This window comes from Pan paniscus, chromosome 17 (assembly GCF_029289425.2).
Source record: "Pan paniscus chromosome 17, NHGRI_mPanPan1-v2.0_pri, whole genome shotgun sequence".
Classification (NCBI taxonomy): Eukaryota; Metazoa; Chordata; class Mammalia; order Primates; family Hominidae; genus Pan; species Pan paniscus.
Window position 1 is genome coordinate 66,245,754 of NC_073266.2, and position 27,466 is coordinate 66,273,219.

The 27,466-nt window shown below is 51.5% G+C and overlaps 1 protein-coding gene across 9 annotated transcripts in view; it reads left to right on the plus strand.

Moving 5' to 3' along the window:
• Window positions 1-27,466, plus strand: part of CTIF (cap binding complex dependent translation initiation factor) — a 328,591-nt gene that overhangs the window by 174,626 nt on the left and 126,499 nt on the right. For all 9 annotated transcript variants that reach the window (XM_008952543.6, XM_034943646.3, XM_034943648.3 and 6 more), the window contains one exon: window positions 1,328-1,404. In XM_008952543.6, the coding sequence (XP_008950791.3) occupies window positions 1,328-1,404 (77 nt within the window). The remainder of the gene's footprint in view (window positions 1-1,327; window positions 1,405-27,466) is intronic.

The following is a 27,466-nucleotide window of genomic DNA, read 5'->3' on the forward strand; positions in this document are numbered from 1 at the left end:
GGGCCAAAATAGATCCCCTCTGACTGCTCTCCAGCAGCCTGGACCCTGTGGCTCCCCCTCATCCAGCGCATGCTCAGGTCCCTGCAGGGGGGTGGGAGTCACACTCAGGCTATGGCCTCTGCATCCAGGCCTATACCCAGGTGTCCCAAGTCCAAGCCAGACCACTCCCTCCCACTTGACTCCAAGCCTTGGTACCCCCTACTCCACCCCAGGCCGCTCATAATGGAATGGTAGTGCATGGTGGTGCTCTCTGCCATGTCCACACCAGAACACACTTTTCTGTTGGAGGAGGGATGGGAAGAGGTGGTAAGAGCAGAGCTGGCCATCAGCCCAGCTTGTGCAAATAGCTCTGCCTGTGATCCTGCATTTGCAGGATCTGCCCTGGGTTGCAAATAGAGGGTCTCTCTCCAACCTTGATGTAGATGTATAAATAGTTGCTGTCGTGATGACAATACGCAAAAGACTATCCTTAAAATTTTCCCCAGTTCCTCCTTTAAAGTTGAAAAAGGAGCCTGGGCAACAAAGTGAGACCCCGTCTCTGCAAAAAATCAAAAAACGAGCCAGGCGTGGTGATGTGTGCTTATGATACTGGCTACACGGGAGGCTGAGGAAGGAGGATTGCTTGAGCTCAGGAGGTCAAGGCTGCAGTGAGCCGTGTTTGTACCACAGCTCTTCAGCCTGGATGACAAAGCAAGACCCTGTCTCAAATAATAATAATAATAATGATAGTAATGTTGAAAAAGTAATTTAGCTAATTCCCTAGGCAACATAGGGAAAGAAGATCTTGGGTAAAAATTTCACTGGGGGTGCCTGGACTAGGTTTAGGAGACAAATTTCCTCTTCACAGGGCTTAGGGTTTTCAGGCTTCACCTCCTTGGTCCTCTAGCAGCCCAGAGAAGAAGGGTAACATTCCCATTGTGTTATGGAACTTAGAGAAGTAACTTGTCCTGGGATGCACAGCCAGTGAGCTGCAGAACCTGGCCCCAGCTCTGTTGCTCATTTTCTGCAAAACCTTGAACCAGCTTGTTCATCTTTCCAGATTTGAATGTCTCATCTGTAATTCAAAGACTTGGACATAATGGATTCTAAGGTCCTCATTGTCCCTACTGTTCTTTGATTCTGTAATTCCAGCATCACTGCCTGGTGGGAAGTTCATTGACTCTACTGTTTTTCCTTTTTCAGTCCGGATTTGGTGGTTAGAGTCTAGTCTCTCCAAACTCTTGATGTCTTTCTGTCTTAGATGCTGGTGTACTTAGTGCAGTCCCAGAGGTGCTTTGCTCTCTTTCAGGAGTTACTAATGATCCCCCTTCCTCCCCCCATGACACAGGGCTACCACCCGATGCCCCATGAAGTGGAGATCGCACACACCAAGAAGCTGTTCCGCAGGAGGAGAAATGATCGAAGGTAGGAGAGACTTCGTCGTGAGCTTTGGGTTTTCTTTTCCTGCTTCTGCCATCTGTAGCGACGTCAGCTTTGGCCTGCATTTCGCTTTTCCCAGTCACCAGCTGATCCTGATGAGATGGGGTTGGTGGCATCGTGGGTTGGTTACTGGCTGGGGATTCCCCATGGGCAGAGTGGCGGCTCCACTTCTCTTGTTGGCCTAGGGATTGGCTCCCTTCAGGCGTTTGGCTGAGAGCCCACCATCACCACTGCCTCTTCCTGGGGGTCAGGCAGTGACCAGGCTTTGCAGTTCAGGAGGAAAAATGCTGTTTCCGCTGACCTCAAAGCAACAATAGTGGACCTCAAAAAATAGGACTGGCTGGCTGTGTGTTTTGAGACATGGCCTCCAGGAGGCTCCTGGAGCTCACAAGTGCGAGAGTATCTGTTTTCCTCCTCCCTGGTCATTGGGAGTTGTCCCTCATGCGTGCTGGCTCTGCTGTCACAGGCAACACACAGATCAGCAATGGCACATGCTACTGCTCCCAAATTCCTGGGGGAACCCACTTAAACTAAGGTAGAAACCGAGATCTCCTGTGGAGCTCAGACTCCTGGGTGACAGTGGGGCCAGGAAAGGGGCAATGAGGTAGCCCTGGATAAGAACATGCAGCTGAAATTGAGCATCCTGGGAATGTGTGCATTTATTTTCAAAAAGGCTTTCTTATAAGGGGAGATCTTCAAGATATATTTTAAGTGGAAAAAATTCAGGTGCAGAGCAATGTTTCTTATGTGTGGTCATTTATGCAAAAGGGGGAGTTAGAGTATATTTTTTGCTTGAACATGCATAAATTATTTCTGGATGGAAATACCAAAAAAAGAAAGAACAAAAAGGCTTATGCCTCAGGAATTCAAATGAGGTGTTCCTCTATAGGGAATGTATTCTTAGATAAAGATGACGGCTTTTGGTTCTACCTTTAATGAACAGAGAATGTTCTCTGAGGGCCAAGAAACAGCCGGTGGACATGCCTTGCTCAGAACCCTAGCGGCGCCTGTGCTCAGGCTGGCTGGCCACCTCCTTAGGCTGAGACTGGGGTCTCTGATCCTTCCCTATGCATGCACACCCTGAGTAGGGATTATTAGGTGGTGACTGCAACTCTCAGGGTGGATGTAGGCCTGGGTGCCCAGACTGCTTTGTCATCCACTGGTGGATTAAGTGGATCTGAACACATTCACAGAGGATGGGCAAATGTATAAGTAGCTTGGGAAGAAGGCAGTGTCCTGGCTTAGAAATCAGAACCACCAGACACTTTCTGTAGAAGCACCAGGCATCAAATAGGAACACTGAGCAGGAAGAGGTGGACCCAGGCCTGTTCCTGCCTTGACCAGAGTACAGTTTATTGCATCGTGTGTGCTGCCTTTTTGCTGTGCGGCATCACAGAGGCAAATTCCTGGTTTCTGGGTTCCTGGTAGAGGGAAGAAGGAGGAAGCACCCCTCGAGGAGGAATAGGGTTCACAGGGGCCTGGGAGGTGTCAGAGAGAGCAAAGGCTTTATGTCTTCTGCCTCTGGCCCTGTAGTCTCTGATGGCAGGGAAGACCCAGAGTGTGTGTCTGGGAGGTGTGGAGAGTCCCCGAGCTTCCTGATGAGAAGTCACCCTCTGCCCCACCTCTCTGCGCCCAGGCAATGGCAGGCTGCCACCCAGCATCCAGGTCAGCCTGCATGTCCATTTCTGGGCCAGGTCACCTCACTCAGCAGGAAGACCCTGGACAGTGGCAGGCCTCCGGAAAGCAGCAGCGTGACCCAGGGATGTAGGAAGAGGAGCGTGGCATGCAACGGCTGGGAAGCCGAGCTTCCGCTGAGCTGCGCTCACATTCACCAATGTCCGGGTTAGGTCAGCACACCTCCCAAAGGATGTGGACGGGCAAGGGTCCAAAGTGAGGCAATAAAGATGATTAAAGGGGTGGAAAGTATGTCCTGTGAGGAGTGCTGGAGGGCTGGGGCCAGGGAAGAGGAGGCCGGAGGGAAGGAACATCGTGGCGTGAAACTCATGAAAGATTTATACGGAGAGATGAGGGGCCGCTGCCTCCATGTCCACAGGGACCCAGACTAGAGGAAGTCAGCTTGGATGGAAGAACAGAGTTTTCAGCTAGACCGAAGACAGACTTATGGAGCAAACATCTTGACCATTTGGGGCAACACTGTGCAAGTCAGAGCAGCAGCCATGCCTGAACACAGAGCATGTGCTCGTCGGGGCGCCCCGCTCTAATTCCTCTTCTAGGTGCGGTAGAATCCGTTACTCACTCACAGCCTGGAGCTGTTGTGGAGTCCCCAGGTGATGGGGACTTTCAGGAGGAAAGCAGGCAGCCATATAGTTTAAGGACCTTTTTGTCTAAAAGCAGGGGTCTCCTGAGTCTGTTTTGGGAAATCGTGGGATTCTGACACCCAAAGAGCCGCTGCAGAATATTATCAGGTGACCCCTAACCTTCCCAGCTAATGACCCATAGTAGTAGCCTTGCTAAGTGTCAAACCTGCATATTTGACCTTGGAAGTCCATACTTGAGTGCAGCAGGTTCACCTTCCTAATATTCTGGGCTTAAACTACACTGGGAGGGGCTTGCATTTCCTGGGCACGCATGGTGGCAAAGGGAGAAGTGACCAGAATCAGATTTGGTGGCCAAAGGGCACAGCCAGCATCTGTGCCATGCCTCTGATCTCCCCCCACCATATGAAGGGAAGGGGCCAGCTGTATCCCTCTGGTGGCTTGGTGGCTCTCCTTGGAATGGAGAGGAGTCTGTGGCTTTCCATCTTCCTGCAAAGTGGCTGGAGTTGGTGTCCGATAGCTGCAAACTCCGGGCAGCATGAGCATGTTGCTGAAGCTAGGAGCATGCAATTTCCCACAGCCTGGAGCAGGGATTTTCGGACTGGGACCTAGAGTCCTAGGCTTCATCAAAGTCTGTGTCCCATCCCAGTTCCAGCTGCACTCTCGGGGGTTTTTGTGTGCCTTACTGCTTTTATTTTCCACTTGTTAAAGTCTCAGGCTGTTAGCAAGCTGAATTATATAGCAGTTTAGGGACATGCCCTGGAATTAGGAGCTGGATGGGAATCCCACCTCCTCTCCTCACTCACACTATGATCTTGCCAATTACATCACTTTTGAAAGCCCTGTCCCTTCTTCTACAAAATGGGTTCACTAGTCAGGGAGCTGAAAGGAGCTGATTCTAATAAAGCACCTAGAAACACGGTCTTAGTGTTGGCCCACTCTGCAGGTCAGAGGGGGTCCTAGGTGCTCAGGAAGGCTTTCAAGGTAAGTGTGGAGCACAGGTGTCTGCAGTGAGCGGGGAGCTTTTGTCCTGTGATTGTGGCGGCAAACCCGGAAAGCCTTGCCCTGCATTCCCTCCAGGGGCGGGCCGCTAGGATCAATTGTTCCTTCCCCTGGATCCACTTTTAAAGCCCTACCCACACTGTCAGAGGGGGCAGAGCCTGGGCTAGCAGGGAAGGAGGCCCCTTCAGAGTGGTCACCTGCAGACTCTGCTCCTGATGCCATGGGCTGCGTCTAGTGAATTGTGGATGTCTTTTTTCCATTTTGAAAAAAAAAAAAAAATTAAGCTCATGGACAGTTCAAAGGTTTCCTCAAGAATGTTCTTGACATTTGAACAACTAGTAACCACTTGTTTGTTTTTGGAAGCTAAGAAAAGACATTTGCTGATTTCAGACAAAATTATGCATTTTGTGACATAAATGTGCTAAATGAGTGTTCCACGCGTTCCTCAAAGAGCAGCATGCCTTCTGATGCTCTGGCCCCATGCAAGTTGGAGACCTGTTGCTTGGAACGGGGGCTGCTAAGGCTCGTTCCCCCCCTTTTCTCAAAGCTTTCTGCCCAGAGCACATAGACCAGAAGAGCAAGCTCACTAGAGGGCTGGAGACCTGGCGCACTCCCCAAGTTGACCCTGAGTGAGGTCCCTCACCGCTGGGGAGGATATTTTCTCTCCCCACCGCACCCTGGCTGCATTTAAGAGATGAACACATTAAGGCAATGAATGGATGTTGTCGCCTGAGCTCCCTGGGAAGCAGGCTCTGGGACAGTGATTATCAGCAGCTGCTTTTAAAGGCATGCCTTTGGTGTTGATACTGGTAGAAGATCAAAAGAGGAAGTGGTATCAGCAGAGAGAAGTTGGGCTGCAGTGCAGTCTTAGAGAGATCTGAGCCTGTAGGGGAGGTTCTGAAGTTGGGCTGACTCTTTAAGAGCTGTCCCAAGATGGGGTAAAGGGGCAGGCCTTGATACCTCCATGTCTGTTGGTCATCAGGCAGGGACTGCCCAAGGAAGGGAGCGTTACCTTGGGCGGGGCTGCGCTCTTTGCCCAGAGCAGTTGTCCTAGGGGTTGGCAGCTGAGGGCTGTCTGCACAGCACTTCCAGCAGCCGGGAGGCAGTGCCCCACTCCTGAATGTGTATCACAGCAGACACTGCAGTGAAGCACTGTTCAGTTCTCCTACTGGGATTGGTTGGGCTGTACCCTGTGCCATAAGCTGTGCCCGAGAATACGGGAAGTATAGGGTGTGGCCCCTGCTCTCGAGGGCCTGAGCTGTAGCTTGCACAATGGTGCCTTGACTCCAGAAGCAATCAGAACGCTGTGCATGACTGTCAGGCATCCACGTGTTAACAGGGAGGAGGCTTAGAGAAAGCAGCCATCCTGGGAGATGCTCCAGAATGCTTCCTGGAGGAGGTGGGGCTTGAACTACTAGTGAGACTTCCAGGAGGATTTGGGAGATGGGAGGGTGTTGGGATGAGAGGAGTGGTGCTTGCTGCCTCTGTCCTGTGATTGACCGTGACTGTGGCTTGGTGTCCTCTAAATGCTCCTCTGCATCTAAGCAGGCTCTGGAGCCAGGGATTCCCCACATCCCCAGAAGTCGTCCCCACATGGCTCCCTAGAAACAGAGCCAGGTGGGTGGTGCTCACAGCGGCCACCACCCCCAATTGAACTACATAGAAGGGAAAAGCCACTGGAGCCTGCCAGCTCCAGATGATCCCGCCCGACTGTCAGCAATGTCAGAAGACCCTGCAGGCTCCAAAGCCCGGCCTCTTAACCATCAGAAGAGGTGGCTAATGTAGGCATTAGTGGTCCATCGCACCGTGCCTGTGCGGCCAGGGAGACAAGAGAGCCGTTCTCCAAATTAATTTGTTTCATTAAGTGAGGTCTCAGAATGGTTAATTTACTCCATGTGCAAAGCAGATTGAAAGGAAGAAGAAAAAAAGACCCTAGCCAGCCCAGCTAGTGTCAGATGGCTCCGCAGGACTAGAGGCAGGGGAGCGAGCCATCCATCTGGCGTGCGGAGTGGGCCACATGCTGGACGTTGCAGGGTGGCCACAGCCTACAGCAGCGCTTGCTGCCTCTGTCCTGCGATTGACCGTGACTGTGACTTGGTGTCTTCTAAATGTAGAACCAATTAAGAATTTTGGGGCCGGGCGTGGTGGCTCATGCCTATAATCCCAGCACTTTGGGAGGCTGAGACGGACAGATCACCTGAGGTCAGGGGTTTGAGACTAGCCTGATCAACATGGAGAAACCCCGTCTCTACTAAAAATACAAAATTAGCCGAGCGTGGTGGTGCAGCCTATAATCCCAGTTACTCGGGAGGCTGAGGCAGGAGAATTGCCTGAACCTGGGAAGCGGAGGTTGCAGTGAGCCGAGATCACGCCATTGCACTCCAGCCTGGGCAACAAGAGCGAAAATCTGTCTTAAATAAATAAATAAATAAATAAATAAATAAATAAATAAATAAATAAGAATTTTGTCCCTCCCTCTCTTCCTCTGCCAACGTGAACCCAGACCCTAAGTGTCAGTCATCAGATTGGATTTTTCAAGCTCTCTGTAACATCATCTAAGTCACTGATAAAAACAAACAGGACATATGGAACTTTGTGAATAGACTAAAAAGCACTCAATTATATACTTTAAAGGAGTGAATTTTGTACTGTGTGAATTATATCTCAATTAAAAAAAATTTAAAGAATAAGGCAGGTCCCAGGATGAGGTGATGTGGCAAGCCTCTTGAAACACCCCTTCAAAATTTTTTTTAGCAACAGGGTCTTGCTCTGTCACCCAGGCTGGAGTGCAGTAGTGCAATAATAGTTCATTGCAGCCTTGAACTCCTGGCCTCAAGCAATCCTCCTGCCTCAGCCTCTTGAGTAGTTCTAGGGACTATAGGCACCCGCCACCACACCTGACTAATTTTATTTTTATTGCTTGATTGATTGGTAGCGATGGAGTCTTGCTATGTTGCCCAGACTGGTCTCAAACTCCTGGCCTCAAGTGCTCCTCTCCCGTCAACCTCCCAAGTAGCTGGGATTATAGACACAAGCCACCATACCCAGCTACCTCTTCAACCTTGATATTTTCAGGGTTCCCTAAATGTGTCGGGCTAGTAACTGTTTCAAAAAAGGACATAGATTTGGTCTGGCCATGACTTGGTCTGTGTGAACCTGTGCTAGCTATTAGTGGTCACCTTTTTTCTTCCAAACCATCTGTTTGGCAATCTCTTTTGGAGAAATGATATCCATATTTTTCCAATTTTTGAAAATTAGACTGTGTATACCTAGCTACAGTCTCTAACACTTTTGTTGCATTAGTCAGAGTTTTCCAGAGAAACAGAACTGATAGGATATATTGAGAGGAAGAGAGAGAGATTTATCATGGGAATTGGCTCATGAGATTATGGAGGCCAAGAAGTCCCACAGTCTGCCATCTGCTGCAAGCTAGAGAACCACGAAAGCCAGTGGTGTAATCAACCCAAGTCCGAAGGCCAAGAAGCAGGAGCATGTATGAGGTTCGCAGCGTGACCGTAAGCATACCATGTGTTACAGCATGGGATGTCCAAGGGCAGGAGAAGATGGATGTCGCCACTCAAGAAGAGGGAGTGAAGTCACCCCTCCTCTGCCTTTTGTTCTGTTTGGGCCCTTGGCGGATTGGATGGTGCCCATCCACACTGGGAGAGAGATCTTTACTCAGTCTACTGACTCAAAATGTCCTCATAGACACACCTAGAAATAATGTCTTACCAGCTAACTGGGCACCCCCTAGCCCAGTCAGGTTGACATGAAATTAACCCTTATATCGGTTCTCCAGGATTCCTCAGACATGGTCAGGGGCCATTTATGACCTCATGTAAAGATTTCTTTTACTCCAATCAATATCAATATCGCCCCATTCCCGAGGCATGAAGGTGAGCACTCAGAGCACCCATTGCTCTCCGTGGAGTCTTCCAGGCCCTCAGCGTCTGACAGATGCGGCAACTGCAGCTGCCTTTTCTGGGCTGGTACCTGCTCTCTTGCAGAAGGCAAACTTGGAGTGGGAGAGGTCTACTTTCTTTTTGCCACCTCTTAATTCTACGCTGTCTGCCCCATCAGTAGCCTCATGTGTCCCTCTGACTTCTCACTCTCAATACGAAAATATGCTTCTAGAATTGTCTGTAATATTTTTAAGCCCCATTCCTTGACACTGCTGTGGCTTCTGTATCCCAGGCTTTGATGGTCATCCGTGACTACAGGAGGCCCCACATTCCTTTTCACATGTGGGCTCATGGGCAAGGACTCTGGGGGATACCAAGTGCCTCTCGACATCCCTCTCTTTAAGTCACAGCTGCTATCTGGAACTTGCTGCTCCTTTTAGCACCTCAGAACACTCTACCAGTCATAGAGTCCCACATCCTACAAAAATGACCAGGTCCCCCAGATCTTGCCCACCGGGAACTGATGAGGAATTAACCTAGTCGGAGTCCTATATCTATACATCAGCTCATTCACATGAGTTGTTAAGATAGCTCTTTTGGAAGTGCAGTCCATCCTTATTACTCATTGATTCATATTTGCACATTTGCCTACTTGTAAAACTTACTTGTAACACCGCACTCAATACTCATGGTGTTTTTGCAGTCAGTCATTGACACACAAACAGTGAAAAATTTGAGTTGCCTGACCTGCAAGATCCCAGTCCAGGCCAAAGTAACACTCTGCCTCCTTGTTTCAGCTCTCATAGTATAAGCAAGCACCCTTCTCATGGTTCTGTTTACTGCCATGTTTTTCACATTTTTGTGCTTTTCCTTGGTGAATTTGCTATTTTAAATGGCTCCTAAACATAGTACTGAAGTGCCGTCTACTGTTCTTAAGCGCAAGGAGGCTGTGATGTGCCTTCCGGAGAAAGTGTGTGTGTTAGATAAGCATCACTCAGGCATGAGTTATAGTGCTGTTGGCCGTGAGTTCAATGTTAATAAATCAACAATATGTATTAAATAAGGTTTCTTTAAACAGAAACACATACAAAACGAGGTTATGTATTGATCCAGTGGTGAAAATGTTGTGACCAGAGGCTTGCAGGAACCAAACCCCGCATTTCCCCTAGGAGTAATAGTTCAGTATTCACTAATTCAGTATTTGCAGCAACTTTATGGAATGCAACTACCATAAATAATGAGAAGTGACCGTACTTGCTCTTTAAAACAGAGTAGAGAGATGCTGAAGATAAAGAAGTATGTTGTAGGCAACAGGATCTTAGGTCTGAGTGATTTATCTTGTTCGTGTGTGGTGGTAGCTTCGCTAGGGGATGAGATGGGGACAGGGGGAATGCTTCTTCCAGTGGTCATTGTCCTGCATGGTTTGACTGAGCCTATCACTGCTTCATTTGCACCATGCTGGGATGCCACTGTTGCTGAGGCCCTCGCAGACAGCTCAGCCCTGCAGTGACTGTCATTGCCATCCTGTCATCCGGAGCCCAGGGACCGCGAGACAGATCTATGCTCACTTTGCCCACGGTTTGTCTTTCCATCCCAGCAAGGAAATTGCCCTCATTAGGTCCCTGCTAAAGATAGATAAGAAAATGGGACAGGCAAACCCCCACCTGGCAGGCAGCCCTGTCAGATTCTAAGCAAAATGAGTCAGATAAGAATTATATTTAGGATCCTTCTCCTCCTCCCTCACGCCCACCCCCAAGCAGGCTCTCTCTTGAAAAGAAGAGCAGCTCATTTCTTCAAGCCAGATGTCCAGGTCCATGTTTGATTGAAATGGAGCCCCTGATACACCCAGAGAAAGCCCCACGCTTTGTACAAATCATGATGGTCCCAATAATCCTTTGCACAGTGCAGCTGCCTCAGGCCGCACTCCTGGGCAGAACAAGCTGCAGAGAGTGGCCCTGTTGAGGCTGGCCCACAACTCACCCATGAGGGATATACCTTCCCCCGATCCCCATGCTCAGGACTTCCTCCCAGCATCACACTTCATGGGAATACAAGGCTCTGGGGGTTCTCTCCCATCGGGACCCACATCCACGCGGGGGACAAATGGGTAAGAAAAGAGGTTGCCTACAGCTCATTTTGGCAGAGCCCTGGAACCCCCTGTGCCCACCAGGCAGTGGGCATCCCCTAGTTCTGTGCCCACAGTTGGAGAGCAGAGTACTACTCTTTCTCGATCACAATAATCCCCTTTTCCCCAGCAATTAGAATTCCTTCAGACCCCTTAAGCCCTAAATAGCAAAGGGAGACCCAATGACAAGAAAGGTGACTGAAGAGGACGTAGGGGCACATGTCTAGTTACCTGCAGGACAGGAGGGCTGCTCCCTGAGAAACTGGCTCTGGAGAGATAAATGCCATTTCCCCAGGGTCTGCGTCTAGGATGGGACGTAGAATGGACGCCTTGGGAACCAGCCACCCAAGCTGGTTTCATTACTCCTCCTCAGAGGTCTAGTCTCTTCTGAAATGCTAGGCATTTGAGGATTGGCTGACAAACACTAACACCCAACCCTTCATTCCTCTCTGGAGCCCCAAGCAACCTGGCCTCTGGCACCAAGCCAGCCCAGCCCTCCCCGGGGACAGTGTGTCTGGTGGGCAGCCCAGGCCCAGGGCGAGGCTCACTGGCTTCAAGACGAGCTCATCTCTCACCAGCCAGGGGATCTTGGGCCCTGGACAAACCATTCTTCTTATGTCCCCAAGGACACCATGGTGCAGACTACAGGGATGCCATTAGATGCCATGTGATGGCAGATACGAGGGAAGTCCTGACCCTGTGTGCGGCTCTGAGTCTAACCTCAGAGAACGTGCATCCCCCCCTCTCTGTCCTGACACTCACTCCTGTGCAGGAAGAAAAGAACACTGGACCAGAAGTCATGGAATCTGGATTTTCATACTTGTGGTGTGGTTCAGAGCAATTCTCTTACACTTTAAGGGCACACAGTTTCTCAACTATAAAATAGGGCTCTGATTTCAACTCTACAATGTATTAGAGAGAGTGCGAGGTGAAGATGAAAAGGGACACTTCTCAGGGATATTCCATTCCTTAACCATGGGATGGGAAAGACAGTTCTGAAAGACATGTTGGAGGCTGGCCAGGGCTTTCAGTGCAAATAACCAGTGTCTCGTGTATCTTCAGCTCAGCCCATGTGCCCTGTCCAGAAGGTTCTAGAAAGGCAGCCATGCCTGCTGCCCCTGTGGATATTTTTCCTTCCCCAGATCTGGCACGCAGTCATACTAGGCTAAGCCTCATACTCCTGGCCCTGTGCCTTTTTTTGTGTGTGTGAGACAGGATCTCACTCTGTTGTCCAGGCTGGAGTTGCAGTGGCACAATTATAGCTCACAACAGCCTCAACCTGCTGGGCTCAAGTGATCCTCCCACCTCAGCCTCCCAAGTAACTGGGACCACAGGCACATGCCACCACACTTGGCTAAATTTTTTATTTTTTATTTTATAGAGACAGGGTTTTGCCATGTTGCCTAAGCTGGTCTTGAACCCCTGGCCTCAAGCAGTCCTCTCACCTCAGCCTCCCACAGTGCTAGGATTAAGGGCATGAGCCACTGCACCCAGCCTCTCTGTCCTCTTGAGATCGTATGCTGCCCAGGACAGCAAGATTCACAGGTGTAAGTACCCAGCCATACCTGTTGGTGCTCACAGGTGTAAGCACCTGGCCATACTCATCGGCACTCACAGGTGTAAGCACCCGGCCATACCCATCAGCGCTCACAGGTGTAAGCACCCGGCCATACCCATCAGCACTCACAGGTGTAAGCACCCGGCCGTACCCATCAGCGCTCACAGGTGTAAGCACCCGGCCGTACCCATCAGCGCTCACAGGTGTAAGCACCCGGCCGTACCCATCAGCGCTCACAGGTGTAAGCACCCGGCCGTACCCATCAGCGCTCACAGGTGTAAGCACCCGGCCGTACCCATCAGCGCTCACAGGTGTAAGCACCCGGCCGTACTCATTGGCATTCACAGGTGCAAGCACCCGGCCATACCCATCGGCACTCACAGGTGTAAGCATGTGGCTGTGCCCATCGGCGCTCACAGGTGTAAGCACCTGGCCATACCCATCGGCGCTCATAGGTGTAAGCACTTGGCTGTACTCATTGATGTAGCAGGCTGTGCATGCCACTGGTTCTGAGGGTCTTTTTCGCTAGACTCCCAGGCAAGCCTGGCCCACCCTCTGCCAAGCCTGGATGTCACTCAGCAATTCACAAGCACTTCCAGAGCACTCACTGTGTTCAGGGCACCCTTTAGCTCATATAGTCTTCCCAATGACCTTAGGAAGGAGATGCTATTTTTATTTCCAATTTACAGATGAGGAAAGTCACTTGTCCAGAAAAGTGAAGCGACACAAGCAGCCTGGCTTCCAGGCATGTGCTGCTAACAACCCGCTGCTCTGGGACCCCCTCCTTCCCCATCTGCAGACTCAGCTTCCCTCTGCTGGGCCCCTCCCTGGCTGCCTCCTACATACTCCCCCTGTTAACCACCTGATCAACTCACATGCATGGGGAGCTAAAGACAGCATGGTCCTCTTTGGGGTGAGGGGGCTGTCATGTCAAATGGACTAGGGGAGGGCTGCTGCCTAATTCAAAGGGATGAATGAATGAATGAATGAATGAATGATGAGATTTCAGATGAGACCCTCAGACAGGGCCACCCACCCTCCCACCTTCTCCCCACCTGCACTAGGTCAGTCCTGCCCGTAGATTACTTTCCTTGTCTGGATGATTCATGAATAGACATATTTAGGAAGCCCTCGAAACTGACCAGGGATTTCCCAGATTGTGGGGACCCCACTCGATGAGCACCCAGAGAGAAAGTTCGGTAAGTTCTGGAGTGGTGGGCAGCTCAGGGGGTGGGGAGGCAGCCCGGCCAGAGGAGAGCTTCCTCCAGCTGTTGGCTCCCCTGACTCCCAAGAGGACAAACCCAGAGCATGAGGGTGCCTTTCACTCCTCAGGGCTCCCCAGGAGAGACAGGGGCACAGGTTTTAAAAATACCAAGGAGCTTTCCTCCTGGGTCAGCATTTACCCTGAACTCCAAGAGTTATTTCTGAGTCTTCCCAGTAATTTAATTATAGCCATTTATTCCAATGCATGTGTTTTGGGGAAGCCAAGGTGGCCTCTATTACAGTTTGGAATATTTTGGGAGGCCTTGGTTTCCAAAAGTGATGCAGGGACTCAATTAGGCAAGACACCAGCAAACAGAAATAAAATAGCTCAAGAAGATAGGCCCTCAAGTTCCCAGAGGCGATGCCTGTACTTAGCACCCACGGGGGAAATTAAGATGAAGTTGTCCCCTGGGTGCTTGGTGTAGTCATCTCTGTAGCAGCAGCATATACCACCTGCTCCATGTCTCTAAGCACCTGCAGGGATTTCAGTGCCCTTCAAATTATGGGCTGGATGGGGTTGCACATTCTTTCCAAGTAGGCCTGGACAGATGAACAGCCTGGGCACCAGGATTTAGGTCCCCCTTGTAGGTGGACACAGACTCACCAACAACTTGTGGGATGGCATTATCAAACAGCTTCTAACCTTTCAAATAGGCCTTTGGAATCCTCAACTGGTTCGCGCTCCCTGACCCCCTGCTCCTTGTAGATGGCCTGCTCCACCTGCCCTCAGCTCTGTCCCCACCTCCCCTCCCACCCACTGTCTTCACTCGCTGTGCTCTCCAGACCCCAGTCTTCTCGCTGTTCTTTGAACAGGCCTGTCTCTGTCCTGCCCCCAACACTGACCAGCCCCTGTACCTCAGTCCCTCTCCCTTGCCTCTTGTTCCTGCTGGCCTCCTCTGATTCTGCAGGTTCTGCTGACTCCTTCCTACTCCTCCACCCCTTACTATTCAAGGCCTCATTCATCCTCCCTTGATCCTCTTCCCTGACCTTCCCTACAGCTGCTGGGCGGGGTCCAGCCTGACACAGACTGAGAGCTTTCCCTGCTCTGTGTGAGCTCCTGGGCTCACCTGAAACAGGTGCGGCCACTGAGGGACTTAGGGAAGGGCAGAGGGCCGGAGAGCATCCAGCACACACATTCATTCATGTCTGGAGGGCAAGCCCCGGGATCCTGAGTCACCTCACCAGGTGGATAGAGGAGCCCAAAACAGAAGCTGCTGCCTGGAGCCCACATTATCTGCATTGACACCCGCCTGCAGGAATACGACTGCCCTTGTGTTGGCTTTGAACTCTGTCTTTCAGCTTCAAGGGGAGGATTTGGTGGACGAAAGATCTAATTTCAGGCTTATTACTTGTCAGGACTGACATTGAACTCAAGAAAAGACGTGTGAACTTGAAACAAAGATGAGAAATGTTTTTAGAAAGAGAAAATGTGTTATGGGGTGGTGTGCATGTTTGGTCTGGTGGCCTGTGTGGCCACAGCAAACACGTGTTCCAGACTGGCTCTGCATGTCAGGGAGCAGATGGCTTGGCCTGGTCACCCTGAGCAGGAAGCTTGCTGCCTTTGAGCTGTGAGCTGCAGCCACGGTGCAAAGAGGCTGGGGTAAGACACTTAGAGGGCAGGATTCTGACTGTGCCCTGATATTCAGGAGGGCTGGCGGTGCTCAGTCAGGGGTAGGGTAGGAACAGTGATCATCAGGGCCTCTTTAGGCAGAGCACACAAAGGCCAGTTCCCTCCCAAGGCTCCACCATCCCAACTCCTGTCCCAACGCCCCTCCTAGGATGGCAGGGGAGCCTCGGCGCCCTTTCCGGGAGACAGCCCCGGTGTATTTTGACTGTGCTTCCTTACTCTACAAGCAGTCAAGGACAGCCACCTTCTGCCTTCCCACCACCCCCTTAGGGTGAGAATGAGGAGGAGCTCCCACCTTCCTCTACTCTCATGCGGCCCCTTTTGACCCCAGATTTACTGCTCCTGCATCCCGTTTTGTGAACTGGGGTGTCAGTGGTTGATCTACCCTTAATGGTAACCCAGGGCAGGTTACTTTGCATTTTCACTTGAGCCTTCAGTGATTACCCAGAGTTAAGAGAATGATTTAGTTTCTGGCACACTGAGAAGCTCCCACGTGTGGGAGGTAGGTGAGGGTGGGTATATGTCATGTTATTTCAAGGCAGATTTTTTTGCTCCTAAGAGCCTAAAACCATCCCACTTGAGGCAAACCCACATTTTGCCTCTGACTTTGTTGCCTGGAGGTCATATCACAGGAGCCACACCAGGGCCCTTATTCCAGCCTAATGTGTAGGTGGTCCTTTGAGAATGCTGAGTTGCCTAGACTTCATTCGAGTCCTGTCACTAGATATGTAGCCTCAAGACATCCCTTCACCTCTTTGAGGCATGTTGCTCAACTATAAAATACGATATCCACCTTGTAAGAGTGTTCTGCAGTTCAAATGAGGTGATGCTCAGAAAGGAGGTAAAATGCCAAGGGCAACACAAACCTGAGGACTTATTGCCTATATTTGTGTTTGAATCACACATATTCGGTTTATGTTTATAGTTGTGGATATGTACGTGTGCATGTGATTGCTTTAGGACTCTGCTAATCATCATTTCCAATGATAATTTGCTGGAAATGGAGCTTGGCTTGGACGTTTGTATTGGGGTTATCTATTGCTGTGTAACAAATTTCTCCAAAATGTAGAGTTTAAAACAACAAATATTTATTATGTCACCCAGTTTCCAAGGGTCAGGAATCCAGGAGCAGTTTAACAGGGTTATCCTAGCTCAAAGTCACCCTTGAGAATGTAGTCAAACTGTCAGCCAGGGGTGTGGGCATCTGAAGGCATGACTGGGGCTGGAGAAAGCCCAAGCAGTTGGAGAACAGCCTCCTTCACAAGGTGGTTGGAAGTTCTCAGTTTCTCATTAGCTGTTGGTCACAAGGTGGACCTCTTCATAGGGCTGTTCATGACATAGCAGCTGACTTGTCCCAGAGTATGATCCAAGAGAGACAGACAGGAAGACAAGCAGACAGACAGACACCAAGATCGAAGCTGCGGTATGCTTTGTAACCTAATCTTGGAAGTGACATGCCATATTCTACCATATTCTGTTGGTCACATAGACTAACCTTGGTACAGTGTGGGAGGGGACTTTACAGGGATATAAATTCCATAAAGTGGGGATCACTGGGGACAATCTTAGAGGCTGACTACCACAACCCACCCTCTCATTCCCAGTGACTCACATGCAAAATAGTCTCACCCCTCCCAACATCTCATTTGATTATAGCATCAGTTCCAAGTCCAAAGTCTCATCATCTAGATCATGTTCAGATGCAGATGACGCTCTTTGGGTGTATCTCCTTCAGTACAGCACCTCAAGTACAGTTCACTCTTGATCTGTAGGCCTGAGATTTAAGGAGGCAAGTTAGCTGCACACACACACACACACACGTAGCCAACATAAAATTGTGGGACAGGCATAGGGTAACAGCCTTAGATACACTTATTCAAGAAGAGGGGAAACAAGAAGCACATAGACATTGTTGGTCCATAGCAGTTCTGAAATCCAGCCAGGCAGATATTGGAAGTTTCTTGATTAGAACTCAGTTCTGTTCCTGCCCAGGAATTATTCTACAAGGCTGTCTCCACCCTCTGCATTCAGGGTCTTTCATGAGATTGCAGCAAGTCATCAGCCCAGTGAATACTCTGGGCTCTTGGTTCTGCCTCTGAGTCATCCTTCCTTTTCTATGAAAGGTAGCATGTCTTTGCAGCTGATTTGTTGCTCAGATAGCTTCCTACTGGTAGAATTTGGGAGGTCCAAGAGCTTCTTTATATTTTGTACTGTCTCTCTCCCTTCCAGCCCAAGTTGTTGTGTTTCCACTGAAATAATCCTTTGAAAAACTTTATGGGTCTTCTGTGATCCTATTGAGTCTATTCCACCAAATAAAAGCCCACCCACACATCTCTTCAAGACCATCCCTTCTCTCCGCTGGGCTTCTGCTGAGGGACAATGCCCTTAAGCTTCTTAGAAGCTCTGTTGTTTGACTGAGAAGATCTTTAACATCTCTTAAAATCTTTACAGAGCTTTTGGTCTGACTGAATAGTACTCTGAGGCAGCACCTCTGAACTTTCTAAGATCTTGACAAAGACTTCATAACCACACCCTCCACCTCATCTTTGGACTATGCTTTCCTGAGAGTGCCTGGATTTGATCTTTACGCAGAAGTCATTTCCTAATTTTAGCATCATTTGCCATCTGGACAGTCTGGGACTCTTCAAAACTAGCAAGTCCTGGATTTTTTTTTATTGTGACAGCCCTTCTTTTAACTTGTCTCTCTCTTCTCACATTTTACCTAGCAAGAAGAAACCAGGCAGCCCCTGCAGGACCCTGGCTAAAAACTTCTTCCTTAGATAATGCAAGTCATTAAGTACATTTTCTGCTTTTCACATATGTGTAGGAGACAATGTTGCTAAACATTTTGGGGCTACATAATAAAAATCCTCCTTCCTCTAATTCCCAATAATATATTTTTCACCTCCCTTAAAGCCCCCATCACCAGTCTCCTCAAAGTCCATATTTCTACCAGTGGTCTCTTCATGGCATTTGAAGTTTTCACTAAGAATCACCCCAGAATTCTTCTGGCTCCGGCCCACTGCCCAGTACCAAAGCCACTCTCACATTGCAGAGTTTCACTATGGCAGCACCCCACTTCCAAGTACCCAAAGCTGTATTAGTTATCTCTTGCTGTGTAACAAATTACTCCCCAAATTTAGCAGCTTAAAATAAGCACTTATGATCTCACACAGTTTATGACGGTCAAGCATCCAGAAGCTATATAGCTGGGGAGTTCTGGCTCAGGGTCTCTCGTGAGATTGTTGTCAGGCTGTTGGCCAGGATTGCAGTCATCTGAGACTTGACTCAGATGGGACTGGAAGAGCCACTTCCCAGCTCACGGATGTGGTTGCTGGCAGGCCTTGGCTCCTCACTGGCTGTTGGCTGGAGGCTTCATTTCCTTGCAATGTGGGCCTCTCTGTAGGGTGCTCATGACAGAGTGACTGGCCTGTGAAGGAGGGAGAGGGAGAGTGAGAGAGAGAGAGAGAGAGAGAGAGAAGGAAAGAGAGAGATAAGCTGTTGGATCTTTTGTACCTGGTCTCAAAGCAACATACCATCCCTTCTGCCATATTCCATTGGTCACAGACTAACCGTGATGTGGCAAGGGAATAAAAAAGAGTTTGAGTGTCAGGAGGTGGGGACCACTGGGAGCCACCTTTATCTGTTTTGAGTTCCTTCCTGTACCATTGCTTTTTCCCCCTACTTTAAATGATCTAGTGAAACTCACCGGTAGCTTTGAATGGGTTGAGGGTTTTTGTGTGTTCTGATTCAACTTCAAACCTCTCTACAAATGCCCTCCTCATCCTGTCCTCCCCTCTGCGCTTCCATCCTTCCTGCCTATGGCCCCTCTCCATGGTGGGGCATCAGTGAAGACGCTTCCTGCCTGGGGAAGATTTGAAGCCAGGGGATGCTGTTGCCAGAACTTTGGAACACCCCTCTTACCCAGGGGGTCCAGCAGATAGTTCTGGGAAAAGGAAACTTTCCAAGATACACACCCACCTTCCCCCCACCACCACTACCACACACACAGACACACACTCACACATGTAATTATTTTCCCTTAAACTCTGTAATCTCAATGATTATAAAAAGTATGGGCTTTAATTGGAAGCATATTGAAATACTTGGATCTGTCAGACACTGACAGAGAAGGCTTCCTTGCTTAGGTGGGAAAATAATCCAAATATTAACAACACAAATAAAGATGGCTCCCCCAGCCTTTCTCACAGCAGCCCCCAGTGGTCTGGGAGGCAGTAGGATGAGTGCTGGTGTCCCCATGAGAAGAGTGAGGTCAGCGAGACTCAGAAAGGTGATGCGATTTACTCCAGGCCTTGCAGAGCTGAGGCTGGTCCCAGACATCCAGACGTCTGGATTCTTTTCCACAGGGTTCTGGAACGTTGGTCCTGTGGTGGAAAACACGTGCTCCTTTTTCACCCACTTGGGGATCCGTGGTGATCTGGAGTTGTCTTCCTGTCTGGGGAGGGTGGTCCTGCCTTGGGTAGAGGACCAGATATGGTGGGGGTTCAGAATGCTGGGGAGAGAAGTCCCTCAGAAACGGAAATATTTTGGCAGGCATGAGGAAAGATTGTGAGGGAGCACCCAGTGGTGGGACAGTGGCGATGGACAGAAGAGGACTCCTGTTAATCCGCTCTTTCCAATCCACCCAGATGCCCTTCCCTGCATTTTGAGGCATCCCTGGGAGGACTGCCTCAGGAGGCTTCACCTCCAGGTGGAGTCTCAGGTGAAGTAATAGTAGCCGGCTTTGTCCACAGCTGTGCTGCCCAGCGCAGTCACCAAGAGCTGCCTGTGGTGATTTACACCCATTACAATTAAATAAAGCCACAATTTCAGTTCTGCAGTCATATTGGCCACATTCAGGGCTAGCCACATGTGGTGAAGGGCCTCCACAGTGTGAGGGGCCCCCGAGGTGTGAGGGGCTCCTGTGCTGTGAGGAGCCCCCGAAGTGTGAGGGGCCTCTGCGGTGTGAGGGGCCCCCACAGTGTGAGGGGCCCCTGTGGTGTGAGGGGCCTCCGAGGTGTGAGGGGCTTCCGCAGTGTGAGGGGCCCCTGCGGTGTGAGGGGTCTCCGTGGTGTGAGGGGCTTCCGCGGTGTGAGGGGCTCCTGCGGTGTGAGGGGCTCCTGCTGTGTGAGGGGCCCCTGTGGTGTGAGGGGCTCCTGCTGTGTGAGGGGCCTCTGCGGTGTGAGGGGCTCCTGCTGTGTGAGGGGCTTCCGCGGTGTGAGGGGCTCCTGCGGTGTGAGGGGCCCCTGTGGTGTGAGGGGCTTCTGCGGTGTGAGGGGCCCCTGAGGTGTGAGGGGCTTCTGCGGTGTGAGGGGCTTCTGCGGTGTGAGGAGCCCCGAGGTGTGAGGGGCTTCCGCGGTGTGAGGGGCTCCTGCGGTGTGAGGGGCCCCTGCGGTGTGAGGGGCTCCTGCGGTGTGAGGGGCTCCTGCGGTGTGAGGGGCTCCTGCGGTGTGAGGGGCCCCTGCGGTGTGAGGGGCTTCTGCGGTGTGAGGGGCCTCTGCGGTGTGAGGGGCCCCTGCGGTGTGAGGGGCCCCTGCGGTGTGAGGGGCCTCCGCGGTGTGAGGGGCTCCTGTGGTGTGAGGGGCTCCTGCGGTGTGAGGGGACCCTGCGGTGTGAGGGGCCTCCGCGGTGTGAGGGGCTCCTGTGGTGTGAGGGGCTTCTGAGGTATGAGGGGCTCCTGCGGTGTGAGGGGCTCCTGCAGTGTGAGGGGCCTCCACGGTATGAGGGGCTTCTGCGGTGTGAGGGGCCCCTGCGGTGTGAGGGGCTCCTGTGGTGTGAGGGGCTCCTGCGGTGTGAGGGGCCTCCACGGTATGAGGGGCTTCCGTGGTGTGAGGGGCCCCTGCGGTGTGAGGGGCTCCTGCTGTGTGAGGGGCCCCTGTGGTGTGAGGGGCTCCTGCGGTGTGAGGGGCTCCTGCTGTGTGAGGGGCTTCCGCGGTGTGAGGGGCTCCTGCGGTGTGAGGGGCCCCTGTGGTGTGAGGGGCTTCTGCGGTGTGAGGGGCTTCTGTGGTGTGAGGAGCCCCTGAGGTGTGAGGGGCTTCCGCGGTGTGAGGGGCTCCTGCGGTGTGAGGGGCCCCTGTGGTGTGAGGGGCTTCTGCAGTGTGAGGGGCTTCTGTGGTGTGAGGAGCCCCTGAGGTGTGAGGGGCTTCCGCGGTGTGAGGGGCTCCTGCGGTGTGAGGGGCCCCTGTGGTGTGAGGGGCTTCTGAGGTATGAGGGGCTTCTGCGGTGTGAGGAGCCCCTGAGGTGTGAGGGGCTTCCACGGTGTGAGGGGCTCCTGCTGTGTGAGGGGCTCCTGCGGTGTGAGGGGCCCCTGTGGTGTGAGGGGCTTCTGCGGTGTGAGGGGCTTCTGCGGTGTGAGGAGCCCCTGAAGTGTGAGGGGCTTCCGCGGTGTGAGGGGCCCCTGCGGTGTGAGGGGCTTCCGTGGTGTGAGGAGCCCCCGCAGCTTGAGGGGCCCCCACGATGTACGCAGTGTGAAGGGCCCCCTGTGGTATGAGGGGCCTCTGGCAGTGTGAGGGGTTTCCGCGGTGTGAGGGACCCCCGCAGCATGAGGGGCCTCCCGCAGTGTGAGGGGCTTCCACAGTGGACCATGCTGCTCTAGGACGTTTTCATCATGGCAAAAATTCTGTCAGATGACCCTGCTCTGGGGAAACTCTCCCAGCCCAGAGAGGCAGGCATGGGGCAGTTGGGGGAGAAGAGAAAAGTGGAGAACCATTTGGAAGGGTCTGGGGGCCAGGGAAAAGGCATGAGGATGAGAAAGAGGAAGCTGAGAAAGAGAAGGGGTCCTCATGGAGCAGTGTGTGGCCCCTTTGGGTGCTCAGGAAATGGTCATTCCTCTTTGATCTGGGGCTCAGAGAGGCAGACAGTGCCTACCCTGTTGGGGTTTAAAACCCACAAGGGTGGACCACCTCCTGCAGCACCTTCTCTCAAAAGCTCCAAGCCCACTCTGCAGACCACCAGGACCCCCGAGAGCTGTGCAGCCTCACCAGCAGCTGATGGGCATCACTGGGAGGGGGTAGAGAATGCTCATTATGATGGTCAATTCAGGACAAATCCTTTGGAATAGGGAGAGATGCCTGGAAGCTTCTGGAGAATGGAGAGGTCCCCATTTCCTAACCCACCATTGGTCCTTTGTCACCATATTCCCCACCCTCTATGCCTGAGTGGAACTCCATTAACCCTCTCATTCCTGGAGAACTGCACAAACCACATCTCAACAATGTCTTCCCAGTGGCCACCTAACTCAGCTTAGGGATCTAGTAAGGGCTTGGTTTGTCTGTGATAAGTGAAAGGTGTGTGGATGGATGGGATTTCTTCAAAGTCTTATATGGAAATTATCCATATAAAGCACTGAATAAAGAAGACCTCTTTAGTTTTTATCGGGTTGGTACCAGAAACCCAATGGTCCCTACCACTGCAGTGACTTCATTCCCGCTTATTATAACAGCAATTATTGAAGCTGCTTTTTATGGGACACCTCCTAGGCTGTGCATTCTATCTGGATTAGGGGTCAGCAAAGTTTTCTACAAAGGACCAGAGAATAAATCTTTCAGGTTTTACAGGCCATAGGGTCTCTATCATAACTCCTCAGCTCTGCCATTGTAGCACAGAAGCAGTTATAGAAATATATAAATGAATGAAAGTGACTGCTTGCCAATAAAACTCTATTTCCATAACCAGATAGCGGCTCCATTCGGCCCACAGGCCACCATTGGCCAATTCTTGTTGTAGGTTATCATGAATCTTCCAACACCCCAAAGAGAATGAAGTTTCCCTTCCTACCTTACAGCCGAGGAGACCATGCTGCAGCAGTGCATTCACCTGGCTGCCGGGCTCACATGCCTTTTGAGGCAGACCCAGGCCTGTCCAAACAGGACTCCCATTCCCTGGGGTACGTTTTGATGTGGAACTGCAGAAGGCCTTGCCAGAGGCTGCCACGGGAGACCTCAGGATTCGGGGTACCCAGGAGTAGCCAGTGATGCCTCAGGGGTAACAGAAGAACCTGGAAGGCTGTAGGAAAAATAGAAGCCTGTTTCCCCTGCTTCACTGAGGTTGTAAGGCAACCCCGAGAAGGCAGAAGGGGACCAGCAGGGCAGTGCACACCCAGGAGACAGGTCTTACCTTGATGACGGGGCTGACCAGCCGGACACTGCCCTGCTTGGACCTTTTTTATGCCCACCACAGGGCAACCACTGCCTCCAGCATCCCCCCTGGAGAAGCTGCTGCAAAGCCGTCCCCTTCTATGGGAGCCACAGCTTGAAGCTAAAACAAGAGCCCAAAGCATCTTCAGGTGTAAGAAGAGGTCTCTTTCTTTCTTGTTCTCGGCAGCCCATCCTTCCCCAGCTCCTTCTGGACATGAGGTTTCTTGTTACCCTCTTCAAGTTCCTTTGGCTCGCAGCATTGCCTCTCCTCCAGACAATATGGCCTGGCCAGTGTGACCTGCTCCTGTATGCCCTCCAGCCCTCCCCAGCCATGCCACGGAGGGACAGAGCTGTCCAGATCCCAGCCAGGGTCTCCAATTTGTGCAAGGCAGGAGGAGGCGCATGTCACTGATGTGAGAGCTGTCTAAGGGTTTCATTCATTCGCGTTTTCAATAGAGGCCGTGGTGTGCCTTGCAGATATTTGATCTACATCACCATAATCAGACAAGATTGGGCATGTTCAGGGTGGTATGGCTGTAGACAACATCACCATCATCAGAAAAAGAAGGAGGAGGAGGAGCGTTATTTTGAGAGGCATCGGGGGCCTGGTTGCCTGGACTTTCATCATTAGTGCATGCTTATTTGGGTTAAAAATTCATAATCCCTGTGGTCCCTTCCAAAGCGTAGCTGCCCTGGGGAGGCAGTATCCCAAGGCACTCGGACACCTCTGTCACTAACTTTTTCAAGTTTGTGGATTATAGATAAGGGAGGAGGTGAGGAGGGGCCGAGAGGGAAGTGGGAAACTGTGTGGGAGGGGGTGGGTGCTCAGAGTGGAAGTGAAGATCAAGCTGAGTCCTCTAATGATGGTGCTGGGCCCCTGCCTGTCTCTTCTGGGAGTCACTGCCTCCATGTGCATTAACCCTGCAGATCCAGCCGCAGCCTGAGTGTTGAATAGGGCTAGCTGAGCTCTTTGCTGACCACTGTCTCCAGTGGAAACCACTGAGTGCAGAGTCAGGAGTGGGGTGCTCTCAGACACTGATGGAGCCATGCCCAAGACCCGGGGAACATCCTGTGGCTGGGGAGGAGTTACAGGGAAACAGATTGTCGGGCAAGGGTCTCTGGCCCCCCTCCCTGGCAGTCGAGGGCACACCAGTGTCTGGAGACAGTGTGGGTGCTGAGCTGGCACATCCACCACAGAGCAACTAGGATTATTGAGGAGAAGGAGGAAAATTATCTGAGCCCACCTAGGGTTTTCATTTGCAGCCCGTGATGAAGTCAACTGGCCAAGAGGTCAGCTTCAGGCCACGCCTGTGGGGACCCTCCTGGCTCTTCACACTCAGCTCCCACCAGCCCACCCCAGAGTGCTTGCTCCCAACTCACCCTCGCAGCCCTTCCCCCTGGAAATCATAACTAAGCCCTCCCTTCCCCCAGTCTCTCAGGGCTGTCTCAGAACTAAGCTTTCCAGCCCGAGAATGCTCGGAGCATTTCAGCAGGGGTCTTCATTCTCAAGGAGGCGGGTACAATTTGGGGCTTAATAAAAGGGGTATTTGAAAATAAAGCTGAGCATCCACCCAGCAAAGCCAGTTGGCAACGCCATGAGGGACGCTGTGTTCTTCTAACTCTGCTAAGCCTGCCCTGTGAGCCGTGGCTCAAACCCAGCATGGGAACTTCCTGTAGGGGAAGACGCCAGGCTGTTTGGAAGAGACCTCGAGTCCCCACCCACTTCCCCTGGGACAAGGAGTGGGGAGACCCTCGGCTGCACCTTCTGTCCCCCACCCCCAGCATTGCTGTGGTCAGAGATAATACCAGGTTAGCTACATTAAAATTATTTGGGCTGGGCTCAGTGGCTCACGCCTGTAATCCTAGCACTTTGGGATGCCGAGGCAGGTGGATCACTGGAGGCCAGGAGTTCACGACAGGCCTGGCCAACATGGTGAAACCCCGTCTCTACTAAAAATACAAAAATTAGCCAGGTTTGGTGGCACAGGCATGTAGTCCCCGCTACTCGGGAGGCTGAGGCAGGAGAATCGCTAGAACGTGGGAGGCAGAGGTTGCAGTGAGCCAAGATTGCACCACTGCACTCTAGCCTGGGTGACAGAGTGAGTGAGACTCTGTCTCAAAAAATAAAATAAAATTATTTGAATCCCAGGATTCATTGGGGTTCATTTGCATCCTGTTCATCATCACGGCAACATTCTGGGAGAGAAAGGGAAGACTTCCAAGAGGCTGAATCACTTTGCAGTGCTGACCTCACCCACCTCATGACCCCAGGGTGGTGGGAGCAATGCCCTTCACCAGCCCCTGTATGGATAGGAAGCAGGGGCTGGAGAGGAGGTTTTGGTCAGGAAGGGAGGCTCTGTGAATGCTTCTCGCAAGCCTAGACTGAGCCAGGCATTAGAGGAGCATCCCGTCTAGTTGGAGTGAGGTGATTAAGATATACTGAACAATTTACACTTAATATCATATTGCTGTGTGTGTACTCCTGTGTACATATACATATATGGTATATATGCACATGTGTGTTTATATGCATTTATATGCACACATGTATGCATGCATATGCATGTGTGCAATATGTGTACAAGTATGTATATGCATGTGTTACGTGCCTATGCATATGTGCATGTACGTCCAGTTTGTGTGCGTGTGTGTGTGTGTGTGTGATGGCACAGTGCAGCCCATAAGGCCCTGTAACTTCAGAGAAAGGAAAGGCTTTGCAGTTTAGAGTAGCCAAGAAGCCTTCCTGGAGGAGGTGGAACCTGATCCGTCTCTGCAATGGGGCCAGCAGAGGGCAAGGGGAGAGCATTCCTGATAAGTGACTGAGCAGAGACAAAGGCCCAGAGGTAGGAGCACAGAACACTGTTAGGAAAGAGGCCAAGCCAGGGAGGAAGGTGTGAGAAGCCAGTGAAGAATTAGAGCCAGTGCGCCAACTCTTCACTGCATCTGTGGCTGCATCTGTGGATGTCTTGCATGCAGATGTATAGGCAGCAAGTCCAAGAGAGCGTGTTGCTGGAGGGACAGCCGGCGCACAGGCACGTGGCGGGAAGCACGTGGCAGGTGGAGGATGTGGAGGAAGCAAGTGCATGCTTGAGAGAAGGGGACTGGAAGACTGGAAGCTAAAAGGGGAAAGAGGGAAGGAGGTGAGGACAGGGTGTTTGAACAGATTCTGTATCTCCAAGTGTCCAGTGGAGCCTTGGATTTTGTCTTGAGTCCCAGAGCCCAGTTCCTACCCATTTAGTTGGAGTCTTGAGGATTCTTGCCAGTGATTAAGTTTCCCCCATCAAAATAGGCTATGATGGAGACTTGAGATTCCCTTACCCAAAGGTGCCTGGGTCTGGTGAGAAGGAGGAGGCGCTCCCATTCCATCTCCAGTCCTCCCTGTGAGCTGCGGCCATCAATCTGGGACAGAGATAGTAAACACTCCGTAAATGTTTGTGGATGGCCTCTTGGGGAGGGCTGGGCTGGTTGTGATCCTGTATGTCATGGGAAGCGGAGGAGTTGGAAAGGGCACACCCGGGTGGTCTGGTGGTTAGGATGGCCCCGTTCCTGGGAATGGTTGCCACGAAGCATTTTCCCTGGCTTCTCCATAGCAGCGACTGTTCCTTCCCGGAGTGTTATGAAAACCTGCAATTACCAAGCCGCCTCTGGGTGCGAGCATTCAGACCTCCTCTTCTTTCTTCCAAGATACACTGAGTCAAGACCCGGTCAGTGCAGAAAGCGGGTTCCTCTCCCACATTCCGTCCCGCATAGCCCCATGGGGCTGTGGTTAATGAGCTTAGTGATTATGTATTTCGTGTCTGGGATGAGGAAGGTGAAGGGCTTGAGTGAATGCCTGTGCCTCTCCAAGTTCTGGAGCAAGCTGCCTTCTGCACTCGGCATGCTCTGGGACCACTCAGCAGATACCACCATGTCTCTGGGGTTTGGGGTCCCCTTCTTCCTCCAGCTGCACTGAGTGGAAGCCAGAGCTGTGCATAGAAGCTGGGAGAGGACTCAAGCAGGAATGTGCAATGCAGGGCTTCATGGAACACTCCACCCAGACTGCCGCCTTGGGATGCCCAGAGTTTAGCTCTATCCTGTTCCTCCGATGATTTTCCTTCTGGGCATATATATTTCCTGGCCTCTTGCCTTTGCATGTGTGAGTCGTGATGGGGGTTGGGGG